At 48.9% G+C, this 16,615-nt stretch overlaps 1 protein-coding gene across 5 annotated transcripts in view; it reads right to left on the reverse strand.

Moving 5' to 3' along the window:
- Positions 1 to 2,230: 2,230 nt before the first annotated feature.
- mast4 (microtubule associated serine/threonine kinase family member 4) overlaps positions 2,231 to 16,615 on the reverse strand; it is a 66,308-nt gene continuing 51,923 nt past the window's right edge. For 4 of the 5 annotated variants that reach the window (XM_084486745.1, XM_084486744.1, XM_084486743.1 and 1 more), the window contains 12 exons: positions 16,346 to 16,511; positions 14,819 to 14,920; positions 12,645 to 12,767; positions 12,378 to 12,487; positions 10,551 to 10,693; positions 9,671 to 9,894; positions 9,233 to 9,475; positions 8,245 to 8,474; positions 7,451 to 7,573; positions 7,169 to 7,305; positions 6,437 to 6,621; positions 2,231 to 6,293 (listed from right to left, as the gene is read on the reverse strand). In XM_084486745.1, the coding sequence (XP_084342871.1) occupies positions 2,488 to 6,293; positions 6,437 to 6,621; positions 7,169 to 7,305; positions 7,451 to 7,573; positions 8,245 to 8,474; positions 9,233 to 9,475; positions 9,671 to 9,894; positions 10,551 to 10,693; positions 12,378 to 12,487; positions 12,645 to 12,767; positions 14,819 to 14,920; positions 16,346 to 16,511 (5,592 nt within the window). In that variant the 3' untranslated portion in view covers positions 2,231 to 2,487. The remainder of the gene's footprint in view (positions 6,294 to 6,436; positions 6,622 to 7,168; positions 7,306 to 7,450; positions 7,574 to 8,244; positions 8,475 to 9,232; positions 9,476 to 9,670; positions 9,895 to 10,550; positions 10,694 to 12,377; positions 12,488 to 12,644; positions 12,768 to 14,818; positions 14,921 to 16,345; positions 16,512 to 16,615) is intronic. The other variant, XM_084486746.1, reaches the window with a different exon arrangement.

The raw sequence follows: 16,615 nt of genomic DNA on the forward strand, positions 1-16,615 counted from the left end.
AAGAAACACATTAAGCAATTTCATCTAATACTTTATCATCACAGAAAAACAGGATAACAAAACAAATACAAACCATAAGGACAAACGCGTCAAAAGAACAGCTTGACAGAAAACAAACCGAAATCAAACTTCCATACAAATAAATGGTCTTGGTAAATAGCACAACAGAAAGTTACAGACTATTAGAAACAGCACATTTCTCTGTGACACGGAACATAGATTTGGCAAATGAACAATATACAAAATATACATACATGACTCTTTTGTAAACAAACATTGAATGTGCTTTGAGGATTTTGAAAGTCCAATTTGAGAGAGAGAACGGTGATGGGTGGGGAGGGGAAGATTGAATTAAAAACTAACTTTTGAATCAATTTGAATTCATTAGGATTTCGAAAGTGAGTGAAATTGTTTTGACAGAAGAGCCAGTGATCCGGTTTCTCAGTTCCAAACCTTGTCTTGACGTTTCACTCCAAGACTACCAGGGGAATACCGTTAATAACATTAAGGTGCATGTGTTCTCCCAGAATACATTAATAAACGTGTACGATACCTAACCCGAGTCAATGTCAGATTCTGACAAACCGCTCCTCTCTAAGGACACGTTTTGTGTGGTTTTAGGTTGCATTAGTGGTTATATAGTCCTTTACATAAACTCTATATTTATTTGTCAAGGATAAGGTCATCTCTCTCATCCCCAACATACAGGTAGACAAAACTATTGGTTTTATATAGCCAGCACAACAGAGCAAATACTGCATAACATAGAGACCTAGGCTACCTTCTGGGGGACATTTAGGGTTGGTAATTTGAAGGCATCTACCGTGTATCAACGTATGTGGATGTGTGCGTGTGACGACTGTTGAAGGAGCTGAGCGCGGGAGATGTGGCTACACCCCAATCTGTAGTACCAAGCATCATGAAGTTAAGACGGCCCTTTTGCTATACACCTTCTGTGTTCGTTTCTAATATTTGCCTAGATGAAGCTGTAAGCCAACTGTTGCACAGTGATATACTTTTTTATTAGAAACACTAAACCGATCCAGAAACCGCAGCTCAAAGCGTTCACCTTTTGCAAACTGGACTCCGTGTCCGTTTTACCGTGATTTCCGACACACCACACCCAAACGTGCTCACACACTAGTCGTAGGGAGCCACCACTACTCTGCGCAGTGCATCTCTTGTGTTGGTTCAGCTTTGCGTCACACTTTGTGTGGCGTTTCTTTTTCGCCACACATACACACACCGCTCCCTAGAAACACAGTAAGTCAGTTCACCCACATTATGGCGTCATTAATAAAACATTCTTCGTTAATGTCGACCCTCACAGTTTTGCTAATTTATGCTACGTTAAGAAAAGCCCAGATGCCCGACCGCGCCACAAGTCCTCACTTTTCAAGTAAAAAAATTTAAAACGAGTTTTCTACGTGAGGATGTCTTACGGACGGGATACGCGTTACGCTAGCTTAAGTCAGAACACCAACATGTGATCGCAAATATCTACACATCATAATAGAAACACCCACGTCCCGGTTCGTACTGTATATTTACAACATATTGCATAAAAATCAACCCTTTTCTTTACATGTACATGTGTGGGTGAGTGGAATGTAGCCAGCGCTCAACCTGCTGAGAACGCCACAGTTTTAACACCTCCGAGGCCCTCGTCTCAAACCGCTGCTTCTAGGAACAAAAGGAGGGCTGTTTTTGAAGCGCTCTATGCAGAAGGACGGGACATAGTGCATTTTCTTTTTCTGAGTACAACGGCCAGATACTAACTGCCAACAATTTGACTAGGAACTCAAAAATAAACACTGATATGCTGAGTACATTTGTCGAGTGCTAATAGTGGAGTCGGTTCTGACTAACGCCTGGGTTATTGTAGTGCCTCATTAGTGTCCCACCACCTTTCAGGTGCCCAGAGCTGTGACATAAGAATGCAATTCAAAAATCAAATATGGCACTGATCTTACAGTACGAGCTTCACCGAGCCCCCCTGTCGTCCCTGACTTGCGGATTGCACAATGCATTCGGCTATCAAAAATAATACATCTCAAAACATTGACTGAACACGTTTTTTTTTACTAATTTCTTCCAAAAATGTGTCTTCAGCAATCCATTGCCTACATTCAGTCTTATGGACATTGTTCAGTGTTTTCATAGGTTTTCGTATCAAGTACACACTTTCTGAGCAATGCAATTGTTGTGCTCATGTTGAATCACGCACACACACAGAAACACACACACACACACACACACACACACACACACACACACACACACACACACACACACACACACACACACACACACACACACACACACACACACACACACACACACACACACACACACACACAGCAACAGCTTCTCCGGTCTTCAAAACAAGAATAAAAGGCATGATAATGTAGTGGCAAAACATTTGAAACATTTTTTTTTCTTTTTGTCTTCACCAAAATTCTGCATGATGTGCTGCCAATTAACAAATCACTTCTTCCTGGGTGAATCCTTGCGCTGCTTGCACCTACCAGTGTCTTTGTCAGCCCCCGAACCACCTTCTTCCACCACAGCGGGCCCCCCTCTGGGCGCCTCTTTCCTTGCAGCCACACCCTCCTGACCCACCTCCTTCTTCCTCCTCTCTGCCTGATCCTTGCGGTGATGCGAGGACGTCAGTTTATCAGACGGCGCGGCCCTGGAGTCCGGCGCCGCACCGGGCCTGAGCCCCGGGCTGTCCCCACCCTGCCGCTCCTTGTGAGCGTCCGTTTTGAGCCCGCTCGTTCCCGGACCCTCCTTAGACGCCTTCAGCTCCGGGTCGCGGCAAACCCTGCCTGAGCAGACCCCGCCGTTGGGTGGATGAGTCTCTTTCTTCGTTGCAGTCCCTGGCGGTGATGCTGGTGGTGGAGGAGGAGTGGGGGACGGAGAGATGTTTGTCTGAGGCATGAGCTCCTCCTGGAGATGCTGTGGAACCTTTTGTGGCACGGAAAGACCGGGCCCGGTGTCCTTTGAGTTTGCGTCCTGGTTCTCTTTGCCGACCGTAACTGGAGGTCTGACTGAGGCGTCTTTACGCCTGGCTTCCTGGCCTTGTTTGGTGGTGGTTGTCGTCGTAGTGGTGGTGGTTTGTTTCATGGTGGTCGTCGTTTGTTTTGTGATGGGACCTACGGGGGTCTTCATAGGGAAGGAGGAGCTTCCAGGTTTGGAAGGAGGCGGGCTTTTTAGTTTTGAGTCTGTGTTTTCCTTAATGATATGGCCAGAGGTTATGGGAACATTTTTGGGCGGGCTTTCTTGTAATTTTGTGTGCGTGCTTGTTTTTGTGACAACGGATGACGTTCTTCCGTTCATGCCGGCGGTCTGTCGGACCACGTCTTTGTGTCTCGAATCCGCAGAAGGTCCAGCTGACAGCCGCGAGGTTTCCTTCTTAGGAACATTGCTCGCATTGGTCGGGGAAACAGAGTGTGGGGTTTCCAGACTGCCCTTGGAGCTGCTAGTGTTGACACCATCCCTCTCGGATGTCTTTTTCTCCCTCTCCACCTTCTGGACAGTCTGAGCCAGAGGCAGACGGTCAGCTCCTGGCTTACCTCTCCGGCACACAACATTTTCATCTCCCGTCACAACGTCTGATTGCTGTCTTTGTTTCCCTGTAGTGGATATGCCTGCTTCTTTGCAGTCTCCCTCTGCCTTTTGTTTTTTCAGAGGGGTGCCTTCCTCTGGTGCTTTGGGTGGTGTGTTAACAAGGGCAGCTTTTGAGGACGGCATCCTCTCAGGGTCTACCTTCTCCCCATCAGAACTCATACCCTTTGGTGTTGTTGGAGGTTCTTTGTCCTGCTTCACTTTGCCACCACCTACGGTACTTGATGTGCTTGGCTGGACAGTGGCACCTTTCTTCTGATCAGTGTTCGGTGTGGCTTTTGTGAGTTCAGTGAGTGATGCTAATGAGTCCACTGCACCTTTAGAAACTACTTCTTTTGACGCAGGACGTGAGTGAGCCTCTTTGGGAGACTGAATCCTCTCCACTAGGGCTATAGGTGCACTAATTGTAGGCCTACCCACTTCCAGTGGTTGCCTTTGAAGCTGTAATTTCTCTTTGCTCACTGCTGACAAATTGCTGTGCTCCTCCTGGGACTTTAAGCCACAGGTTGCGTCGTCCTTTTCAGAATGGGTCGGTAGCTTACGGAGGGAATCTTGCTCTTGTTTGTCTTTAGTAGGACTATGGAACAGAAGTTGCTGCAATGAAAGGTGTTGGGAATCTTCAAGGATGTACTGCACGGTCACACGGGTGTCTTGCAGACTTCCTTGACAAACGGAAACGGTGGAGTTCTGTGAAGTGGGTCGTTTTTTGTGGCTCAGAGGCTGAGGTGTCTTCAAAGCGGCATGGGCTAAAGACGGAGAGCCGTCATCCACCTTGGAGACGTTTTTTGAAGCAGTCGATGTAGTCAGGTTCTTCTGTTCCACTTCATCCTCTTGGTCTTCATTGCTGACCTCTCGTATGGATGGTGATTTTCCACAGGAGGAGAAGTGTGAGCTGTGACGAGAGCTTCTGTGTTCATGGGCCAGTGATGAACTTGGCTTCATGCCTGTTCGGCTCTCTTGTTTACAACCAACGATTGAGGCCTCCACTTTGGATGTAGGATTCTTCAAAGATTCACTGTTTAATTCCTGTGGCTGCTCTCCACTACCGCTGCATTCCGACTCTGTGGTAGTTGTTGTTATACAAGTCGGCTGCTCCACAGAGAAAGCAGGTCTATCTAGAGACAAAACAGGCCCAGGGCTGCTGGCACAAGCAAGCGGGCTCTTCGGCTTCTCTGCGAGTAGTTTCAGCTGGGGGCTGGAGAGTGGCCTTTGGGAGGAGAGTGTGACACACTGACTTCCGTTCTCCGTCAGCTTGGACAGACAGGTCTCGGTTTTGGAGAGTCTAGGGCCCGAGAGCAAGCCGATGTCCAGGGTGCCCTCCAGGGGTTTGAGGGAAGAAACAAGACGCCCTTCCAGTTTGTATTCAGAGGAGGTCTTCCTGAGCGGACCCTCTGACGATGAGATGAGCTGGAGCTTCTCCACGGCGCTTTCCCCTCTTCCACAGAAGAGCTTAGGGGCCAGACCTTCAGGGCTGGAGTGGCCCAGTCCACCCTTCAGGTGGTCATGACACATGGCAGAGTCCAGCTGAAGACTTTTGGACCGAGTCGTGGCAAAGTGTAGACCCTCGTGCATGCCAGGAGACAGTCGGCACATGCAGTCTTCTCGCTCCTCAAAAGACAATCTCTTCCTAGTGAACTCTATATTAGGCACTTTAAAGTCCAGCCTGTCTGGCTTCATCGTGTCCTTACCCTGTCGAGACGAGAGCTGCCAGTCTGGGTGAACGGAGCACAGGGGGGAACGGAGGACCCCTTCGTTCTCAAAGCCTGCACCACCGGACGCATCCGAATTGCCCTCGCAGACGCGCGGCGTGTTGAGCTTCTTATACAGGACGTCTTTGGTGGTGCTGGCGGCTTTCGGTTCCAGCAAGCCACCGTCGGCGCCTCGCTGGGACCTGCTCTGACCCTTGTCACAGTCGTCTCCACAAGGCGACGAGGAGGAGTCGTACTCTCGCAGGGCGTCCTGCTTCTGTAGGGACTCTCTCCTCTCCGACCAGTCCTGTCTCTTCATCACCACCTTGGCCTTGAGCTTGTCTTTGTCCAGCTCCTCCACCGACTCCTGCCGGCCCACCTTGCGTCCGACGGCCCTCTTCAGGCACCCCTGCTCGGCGGGTCGGACGCGGTTAACGGCCATGGGCTCGCAGGGCGTCTCCTCCACGCTGTGCAAGCTCAGGTAATCCCTGTCGCCGCACCGGAGCTCCTCATCCTGCACCTCCTCCTGGGTCACCTCCAGGCTGAGCTTGCGGGTGCAGAGGTGCTTCTTGTCGCCCGAGTAGGACGGAGACAGCTTCTCCTCCGACTGCACCCGCTTCAGGAGCGGAGACCGCGGTGGCTCCGCACTCTTTGGGCGCACGATGTGGCGCACGATGGTCGGCGGGGAGTGGATCTTGGCGGGGAAGGCCTGGTTGGTCTTGGAGATGGCCACAGGGTGCCCGCTCAGGAGGGGGGAGGTGGATCGCTGAGGGGACGTGGGCTGAGGCGTGGGCGACGGCGTCCGCGCCAGAGGAGAGAGGGGGATGCTGCCGGCCGACTTGCGGCGGCCCTGGCGTAGCCGCTGCCCGGTGATCTTGGGGGCGAGGCCGTGGAGGGAGCTGGGCCGGATGTGGCCGGAGCCTGCAGGGGAGTTGGGGGCGCTGGAGCTCGGGGAGCTGCTCTGGGAGGAGTTACCGGCTGGAACACAGAAAACACAAAACACAACAAACCCTGTCAAGGAAGGGAAGCCTAATCCTAAGGGATCCCGTGAGGAATACACCATCGATACTGTCATCCACGGTGGTTAGAGCGTGCACTAGAGTCTGACTTATGGTCTCCACCTGATTGGTTGAAATCGGGTTTGTGGTGGAGGGCCCCAGTAGGGGAGTGAGGGGACAGGCTGTGCGAGGGAGACCCTGGGAGACTCTCACCGGAGGATAGAGAGTGGTTGAGAGACGAGAAGCTGCGGCTGGTGTGCAGCAGAGGGGACGGCTGCATGGCGAAGCGCCTGAACAGCGAACGCCGACTAGAGTCAACAAGGGAAGGGCGGACAACACAGCAGAGAAAACAGAACGTTTATTCATATACTCTTATTACACTCTTATCTACATTACTTACATTTGGGTCAGTTGTATTAGAGAAACTGCTACACACTTGTTTTGGTTGAATGCATTTGACAAAGTGATAGTATTTTCCATATTTCATATTATGGTTGAAAATGTGAAAAAAGTAAAAATATAATGACATAAAGTAATCTGTACCAAGAAATTTAATTCTTGATTTTTTTTATAGTATAGTTCTTTAAAAGATGCTCAAAACCCAAAAAGCTTGGCCTTGAAATAATAATGTTCTTTGTTTCTCAGTATTCAAATAAATATACCAAAGAACACTTACTTGTGAAATACAAAAGGTGCACGTAATATTGTTAATTAGTCTTGACACACAATAACACTTAGCAACACAGGGCTGAGATGGATTCATCAGCAGCTACACCTGGTGGTTGGTTGATGGCAAAACATTGTGGGAAAACACCCAGGATCACTATGTCGATACGACTATACCCTTAAACTTGCCTTTCTTGGGTCCTCTCCTTCTTGGGTTTCTTGGTGCATCGGACCATCTTGCTCTTGTAGCTGTTGCGTCGGGCAGGCCCCATTTTAATGGAGGTATTCTCAAAGGGCGTCGTGGTGATGGTAACCTTACTGCCACTCTGAAGATGTTGAACAAATAGATATAATAAAATCTAAAGTATACAAACGATAAACTATAGATTAATTGTTTTTTCGTCTTTTAGCTGAGCAAATCTATATGAATATACCATAAACATCATGTGTAAAGTACAGGTTCTCTCTAACCTTGAGGAGCAGTTCCACCACGTCTGTGTGGACCAGGCCGTGGACGGCCTCTCCGTTCACATGGGTGATGAGGTCTCCAGCCTTCAGGCCGGCCTTCTGAGCAGGCCCACTGTCCTCCACGTTCTGGAGGGACACAGATGCAGAAATAAGCCCAATATTCCTACATGAAGACATTGTTTTGAGTTCAGCCTGAGCATCACGTTAACGGTAGCAGGATATTGATGTGATCAACTCCCAGCAGACAAGGAACCGGGTTCAAACCCTACTGTCGGCGGGCCATATGCAGCATCCCTTGAGAGAGATACCTACCCTCCTACCTGGTCCAGTCCTTCATCTGACCTCTATCTGAATTCACACTGATACGGATAAAAGCATGGGCTGAACAAGGTCCTAAGAAGAGAGAGAGAGAGAGAGAGAGAGAGAGAGAGAGAGAGAGCGAGAGAGAGAGAGAGAGAGAGAGAGAGAGAGAGAGAGAGAGAGATCAGAGCGAGATCAGATCGATCGAGAGAGATAGATCAGAGTGAGATCAGAGTGAGATCAGAGCGAGAGAGATCAGAGAGAGGTCAGAGCGAGATAAGAGCGATAGAGATCAGAGAGAGGACAGGGCGAGATCAGAGCGAGCGAGATCAGAGCGAGGTCAGGGTGAGAGAGATCAGAGCGAGATCAGAGGAGAGAGATCAGAGCGAGGTCAGGGTGCGAGAGATCAGAGAGAGATCAGAGCGAGGTCAGGGTGAGAGAGATCAGAGAGAGATCAGAGCGAGGTCAGAGCGAGAGAGGTCAGAGGCGTCCCGTACCCAGACCATGTGGTAGACGGTGTAGACGTCTCCGTCGCAGGCGTACACCCGGATGGCCCGCAGCGTGAAGCCAAACTTCTTCCCGCGGCTGTGGATGACGACGGGCTGGCGCGCGCCCAGCCCCCCCTGGAGCGAGGAGTCCCGGCTGGGGGAGGAGTCCCGGGACGAGGGGTCAGAGGACAGGGAGTAGGGGGACAGGGGGCTGGCCAGCGGAGACATCCCGAAGACGTCTGGGAGGGGGGAGAGGGAGAGACAAGATGGCCGCTTAACATTCGTCTCTGAAGGCGACTTCTGGTTTTGATGAGCAGCGTGTGCGTTTTAAGATCTAGCAGAGGAACATGGAACAAAACATATGGGTGTGTTTTTTTACAACCATATGATCCGTTGTTTTAATATACAGTATGCTACTTCTTTGTCTTGTATTTGATTGTGTTTTCTATCTGGAAAGCACTTTGTGCCTCAGCTTGAAAAGTGCTTCATGGATAAAGATCATTATTCATTCATCTATTATTATTATTAATACAAGGACGGATAGTAGCACCTTTTGACACGTGTCTCATTTGACAAGAAGAGCTTTGAGACCATCCGTCCCGATTCTCCGCTGAAAAGAGGACATGCTCGAAGGTCGAAGCTACGTCCTAGATTCTTGGTCCCCTCCATGTCCCCCCCCGCCCCACCTAACCATAACTCTGTCTCTGATGAAGTGTGCTGCTCTCATCGCGACTGGACACCAGGCCACCCCACCTGACACCAACCCCCTCACCAGCCAGCACCAAATCACCATGGGCAGCACTATTTTTAAAACAATATTTTAAATGTTTGCTGATGTCAGGTGGCCCCTGTGGCACTCATAATAACCCCTGGAAGGAGGGGCCCCCCCACTCTGTTTTCTTGCCCTTTGGGGGGGCTAGGGTTAGGGGGTGGCCTGTATAGCCCTTATAGGCTGGGACTGGGGTTCAGGTGGTAATAAACCACAGGGCTGTGTCACCTCCAGGGATCAGCAGGGACAGGCCGCTGGCCGAGAGAGACTTGGTGATCTTGGGCAGCGGGGACCTCTCCCCAGAGCCGGCCGGGCCCTCGGGCCGCAGGCTGGAGCCCTGTGTCTTCTGGTGGGAGGTGGTGGTGGAGGTGGAGGAGGAGGAGGAGGAGGAGGTGGTGCAGTGGTCTGAGCTGGTGCCCGCCGCCTCCACTCTGGAGGCCGGCCGGGGGTCCAAATGCTCCGAGAAACTCCCTGAGGATGACCAGATACACACACACACACACACACACACACACTTAGAAATAACAACCAAAAAACCAACACAAACAAAAATATGGCACAAGCAAAGAATCCCTACACTCACCCATGACTGGATTATCCCCCCCCCCCCCCCAGACCTCATGTACCAGAATGCACCACCAGGGGTGCTGATCCTCCTCCACTCACCGGAGAGCGTGGCCCCGCTGTGGGGGCTGCCGGGCGTGGTGGCGTCGGGCGCGTCCCGGGGAAGCTCCCCGATGGAGAAGGAGGCCTTGCTGGAGCCGCCCGGCCCCGAGCTCTCCTCACCCCCGCTCTCCGCCGAGATGGAGAACTTCGGCAGCGAGGTGGAGCAGCGCGGGGGGCCCGCGGCCAGGGCCTCCGCGGGGTCCATGGAGTGGGAGAGGGAGGGCCTGGGGGAGGGGGGGGTTAGTATATGAGCCAATAGAAGGACAAGCATCTGTGGTGAAGTGAGGGTAAACTTAGAACTTATTCAGAAACTGAGTGGGTGGGTCTCTGTGTATATATTATTATAGATATGACAAATGTTTCCTAATAATAATAATTACATTACATGATATACATTTCTTTATTACAGGTTAATTACTAGCTAAGCCTTTGTATAAATTGCACGTAGAGGACGCTCCCTTCCTGGTTCCAGTTGATAGGCATCATGTGCAACAAGTGCTTGAGGAGCCAGAGCGATTGTTGATCGTTGATCGTACATTTGCGGGTTGGTAATTATGTTGAGTGATGGCTGGCGAGTCTGCCAGGAGAAAGAGTACTGTTTGGTTTCACTGTTGAACTAGTATTAAATATGATTGCGCTCCAGCTCCGCGGTTCACACCCTTTATAAACAGGGCTGAATGCCAAGCATGTGAGAACATGACATCACCCCCTGGGGCTGCAACTATTGAGTAATTTAGCCAGCCTGGTATCCAGCCCTGCAGTATCCAGCCCTGCAGTATCTAGCCCTGCAGTATCTAGCCCTGCAGTATCCAGCCCTGCAGTATCCAGCCCTGCAGTGAGCTCACTAGTGTGGCCTTAAGCAGAGAGTGAGAGAGCCTACATCTCAGTGAAGTCTGGGGTCCAGCTGAGGGAGTCCAGGGTCAGGGGGCTGTCACTCTTCTTCTCGTCCTCCTCCTCCTCCTCGTCCCCCTCCTCGCCCTTCTCCTCCAGCTGGCCCCGGGACAGGTCCAGGCTGCTGTACACCTGGTCAAAACACACAGAAAGTTCATACACACTTTTTGGGACTATTGATAAATACAACAATACAAAAAAAATAGCTGATCATATTCAGTTATGAATGTTGGTATGGGTACAATGCAGCAAGTATGACAGACAGGTTTATGTCGATGTTTATGTATGCAGTATTGCCATAGACAACCCCTGTGTTTACTCACAGGTATCAAGTCTGATCAATATGATCGCTGGTTATATGTATAGTTTTGTTTTTGCTGAAAAAATTAACCATAATACTTGATGATAATAATTGATGCTGATGATAATAGGTTATGCATATTGTGCAGTCGGCCAAGACATTTGATATTGGTACAGCCATCGATTTTACCCTAAGGCTTTGAACAGCATGTATGTAAATTGCAGATGCACTAAAACTAATAAAGAAGGAACACAGTCCAGCATGTATGATTACTAATATGGGCGTGATGTGTTCTCCTCTAGAAACATCTATCAACCAGCCGTTAATGGAGCCTCCATCTGCATACTGATCCCTCCATTAAGAAACAACAACCCAACATTAATTCAATAGATTTATATAACATCAGCAGTGATTACATGTCAACCGAAATTATACTCCAATTAGTATTCCTCCCCTGTTGCATTATAGATCAAATCTAGAGGGTGGCCATAGCTCTGTTTACTTTATGTTTTCTGTTTTTTTTACAAATGAACTTCAAACATCATGTCTCATGTAACATCATGAAATGTAAACTAATGTCTTGAGTTGTGCTGGCTCTTTGGCGGGCAAGGGTCAGGGGGTGTCATGGGACGTTGGCCTGTGAAGCCGTTTGAGGCTGTGAGTGATTAAGTGTCAAACCCATAAAACTGACTCGTCTCAAGTCCTTTGAGGCCGCTGCGTAACTTGCGACGGTAGAAACGGGAGCGGGGGATACTGAGAAATGTTAGAATGCTGCTCTGCGAGTCTGTCGTCGTCCTCTTCATAGAAAGCAGCATTGAGGTTTTCCTGGAAGACGGGGGCTCTGCAGCAAACAGGAAGGCCCTTGTATGGACTCTGTTTTTGCAAGCCATATAAATATAATATACTCTGTTTGCAAGAGCATCGGGGCATTTAATCATTTTGTGTCAATTGTTTGTTATTCAATGGGAGCCAGCAGAAAATGTATACAGGGCCAAAGATGTGCCCTCCAACTGTAGGGGGGATGACACTTATGAAGGGTCTGTTCATCTTTTACCCCCCATGGGGAAAGGAAGAGGACAGGTGAGGTCATGATATTTGCATTAGGGAGAGTCGTTGGTGATGCCCTCTGTAGGGGTGTGCGTGTGCGTGTGTGTGTGAGTAATGGAGCGAGAGATTATTATTTTTTATTAACTCACATATATTCCGACCATTATCTCGTTATCTAATATTATAGTCCTCAGTGTTCTCTATAAATTGATATATTTAAATGTGAATAAAATTGTGTTTCTGATGGTTATATTATATTTTGATGTTTTTAATTATTATTTTTATCTCATATCTTAACATTTTGGCAACGTAAATAAGTTTCCCAGGACACTGAAGCCAACTTGAAACTTGACAGGTTGAGAGAGAGTGGGAGAGAGTGAGAGAGTGGGAGAAAGCGAGTGAGAGAGCGTGAGAGTGAGTGAGAGAACGAGAGAGCGTGACGGCGAGTGGGCGAGTCCCTGGACGAACCTTGGAGAACCTGTGGGAGCAGGAGGAGAACTGCTGCAGCTCCACATTGAAGTCCTCCTCGTTGGTGTCCTCCTCCTCCGTCTCCAGGTGGTGGTAGCGGTCAGAGCGGGCTGCAAACCAACACATTTTAATTCACACCAAAACCCCCCCCCCCGAAAACACACACACACACACACACACTTCTAGCTGAAGACGAGGCGAAGGACCGGAGGAACCGGCCATGTGTAAATGAGATGACGTGTAGACGTGGAATGAGAGGACACTCACTGTCGAAGTAGCTGGTGTCGTCCTCGGACTCAAGCTGCGGGATGAACTCGGCCTTCTGCCTCAGAAGGCTGTTCCAGTCCAGGTGGTGGAAGAACTGGTGATTCTTCACCTCGCTGGCACCACCTACAGGTGGAGCAGGAGCACACACAAGGCTGTGAGGACAGGGCTTACAGACGCTGCATTCGCAGTGCAAATATAAGACACATAAACACACCGGCAATGTCTTCTTAGTCTGTCCAACCAGGAATCATAACACGGCGCAGTATTTTAATGTAGGCTCATTTTTTTGTTCTTGTTGTGTTGTTTGGATTGTGGTTTATAATTAAAGTTTGATTTGATTCTTTGGAAGAATAAAAGCATAAACTTGACATAAAATACCTAGTTGGGCCTTGACTACATTGTGTGAAGTGCCTTCATTGAAAAAGTGTATTCTGGTTGTAGCGTGAAAACAATGTGTATCCTTACTAAACAACTGATTTTTTTCTCAGTAGGAACGTTGCAAATATTTGATTTGGAATGAGTTGTTGACAATGAATATCAGATTGTTATGGTTGATGATACAGCGTTTTGAAGAAATACTCCCCATATAATAAATGATATTGTACATACTATCACAGTATCTCTGTGTGACGCAGTACTGTCTACAGAATCAGAGTTCAGCCAGGGAAAAGCGGACTACAACAATAAAAGGTAACTGATGTGCATCGTAGCCTACATTACCCATAATCCCGTCGTCAAGGGCAACGTGATTTACCCAGTACCTTCTCTTAATGTGAGGATTCAAATTTGAGACGTTTTATTTACGGTCGAACGGCGACAGCGTCAACAACGGCCAGGAAGTCGACTGGACGAACGCAACAAAAAAGTTCCCTGGCTTCTGAAAGCCGGCTTATTGGTAATTCATGGCTCTGCCTCGGAAGGTCTCACTAAAGCGTGGACGATGTCAAACCCTCCCACTTCAATTTCCCAGGCCGCTGCGCTGGGGGGGTCAGGAGGCTAATAGACCCGGGGGGGCGGGGGGCGGGGGGGCATCGGGCCGGCGGCGTCTCGGCGTCTCTCCCCTTGGTTCACCAACACGGCCGCCGGAGGTCAGCAGCGCCGTCGTAACCGTAAAACTAAATATGCAACGCAATTTCCCCGCGCGTGACCTTTTTGGATAAGTAGGGCGGGCGGCGGTGGATGTCGACCCTGGAGCGCTCACAAAGAGGATTCACGGCCGGCCGCGGCCACGCCCACTGGGCGACGGAGGCGGAGTGAAGGCGGAGGAGGAAGGGGGGCGAGGTCAGAGCCCTGGCAGGGGTATTAATAGAATGGGAAGGTAATTGCTAAAGGTGTAAAGAAGGGTGAGCCGTGCGTTGAGGAGCCCAGCGGAGGGACCTGACCGCGGAGCGCTCGGCTGGAGGTCGTGGTGTGTCGTATTGTATATGCTTTAATGTGCATCATAGTGTGTGTGTGTGTGTGTGTGTGTGTGTGTGTGTGTGTGTGTGTGTGTGTGTGTGTGTGTGTGCGCGGCCCAGTGGACATTTGGAGTTTGTGTTCATGTTGTAGTTACAATGTTATGTTTATGTACCCTTCTGTTGTGGTTAGATAATAAAAAAGCTCTTTGGTGCTTTATAAGCTTACCGTTAAGCCCTATATTATTCAGTACTATATTCAGTTATAGTTGACATTAATTGGACATATAACCTATATCTGACATGTGTATGGGGTACACCCAGCAGGTATCCTGCAGTGTTAAAGCAGCCCTTCTGGGTGACACGGCTCAGAGCTCGCTCAGGAAACCACTGCAGCAGTTACGCCTGGTTTCCTGTTTTGTTACGGACAGACTCCACCGCACTTGTTTCACCAGTGCAGGCTGAGTTTGTGTTCTCTGTTAATGTTCAATTACACGCCGACAGTGCTCGCCTCCAGCGACATGATGGTTTGATAAAAATACAAAGAGAACGAAAAGAAAGGTCCTGTTGGACCAGATCTGAGCCTGACATCGGTGAGACGAGTATGTACATGTGTGCATGCATGTGTGTATGGAGTGTCTTTGTGTGTGTGTGTATGTAGTGTCTGTATGGAGTGTCTGTATGTGTGTGTATGTAGTGTCTGTATGTATGTGTGTGTGTAGTGTCTGTATGTGTGTGTGCATGTAGTGTCTGTATGTATGTGTGTGTGTATGTCTGTACCTGTGCCCATCCTCTCCATGGGGTTCTGTCGGAGCAGCAGGGTGATGAGTTCCTGGGAGTCGGCTGGTGGGGTGTCCTCTCCAGTGGGCCAGTTGATCTCATCTGTTAAACCAACACACAAAAAACACACACTTTAACAACATTGATCAACAGTAGACTGAATAATTCATGTCCTATTAAGATCCCCAACTACCTTGATGCAATTAGTTTTTGCATTATTCAGTGTTCAGTCTATTGTTTGTTTACAGGTTTGCATTTGACTTATTAGGGGATGGTTAATCAGAGAAGTCCAGAGATCCATGCAGCAAGTATTGATGCATTTGCATTTAGGTTGTTTGTCTATGATAATAAAACATAGAAGGTGTTAGACAATCAACAGATTGTCAGAATGAATTCATTATGCAGCCCATCCAATCATGTTTACCTGTTTCAAAACTACTTGGCTCCCTCATTTAAATACAATTTGTGTTTCGCCCGGGGTCATAGCAGAATGAGTGTGACGCGCGTGTTCAATGTGTTCCATTAGTCAGTCCCAGTCCCACTGGTTTGCAGACGCCTTTTTCACACATAGTTCCCGGTAAATCACTGGAATAACCTCCCAGGCACCGCTAGTGATTTTCACTATTCACACATGCAGCTATGTTCTGGGTCATTTCCATCTTGCGCCCCTCCACACATGACATAGCAATACCAGATGAGCTTGGCCAATAGACAGCCCAGCAGATGGCGGTAATGCAACGCTTGTGAATGCCAACCGCCATAAAAATTGCTGACTGCGAGGCACAAATTTCAGTTTCCAGCCATTCGTGAAAACAGGAGCTTGTTTGCAAACAACAGGAAAAACATTGTCACACTGAGATAAACATTCGCAGATTAACAGTACGTCCTGAGCGGCGTCTGGTGATTGGTTCCCTCGCGCCACGTGAAAGAGTCGTCCTGGAGACGATGTAACCCTTCATGTGTCCCTGCTTCCATACACAACACAGCCCTACCGCCAGAGATCGGACAATGTTACCAGGTCTGGAGCTGGTAAATTGACGGCGCAGATTCACCTGGAACCTTCTAGGAAAAGTTCCTGAACATTGCAGGGAAGGACTGCCTGTGTGAGCGGGGCTTTAGAGAGCAGGAAGACCGAGTTGTTATGTAGTGAGGACATTTTTAAAGGACTGCTCGGATCATGGGCATCTCTTGCATATTTCATTATATTTTATGCCTGAAGCGTGTCCAGGTAAGAAAGTGCATTCCATGTGCACTTTATTTGAATTACATGTCCAACCCTGATGGATGATTTTTGTTTTATTTTTATTTATTTCTGTTGGGGTTTCTGGGTTATACCCTTTTTTCTGATGTTATGGTCATATACTTTTAATAGTATTACATTTTTGACTACAATGCCGTAACTATTTTGCGAAGAATAATTGCAATGGTATTTTCATAGATTGCGTTTGTTGCTATACGTCCTGTTTTGTCATTTTGATTGTAAAACCAAATCAACAAAGTTGATCAGACAAACGTGAATGAACCCACCGCTGATGACCTGTCCGAAGAGCTCCTCGGGGGTGTCCCCGAAGAAGGGCACGCAGCCCACCAGGAACTCGTACAGGATGATGCCCATGGCCCACCAGTCCACCGGCTTCCCGTAGCCCTGCCTCAGGATCACCTCCGGGGCGATGTACTCTGGGGTCCCACACACCTGACGCACACGCGCACGCACACGCACACACACACACACACACACACACACACACACACACACACACACACACACACACACACACACACACACACACAAAACAT

Source organism: Micromesistius poutassou (genome assembly GCF_964030765.1).
Source record: "Micromesistius poutassou genome assembly, chromosome: 22".
Classification (NCBI taxonomy): domain Eukaryota; kingdom Metazoa; phylum Chordata; class Actinopteri; order Gadiformes; family Gadidae; genus Micromesistius; species Micromesistius poutassou.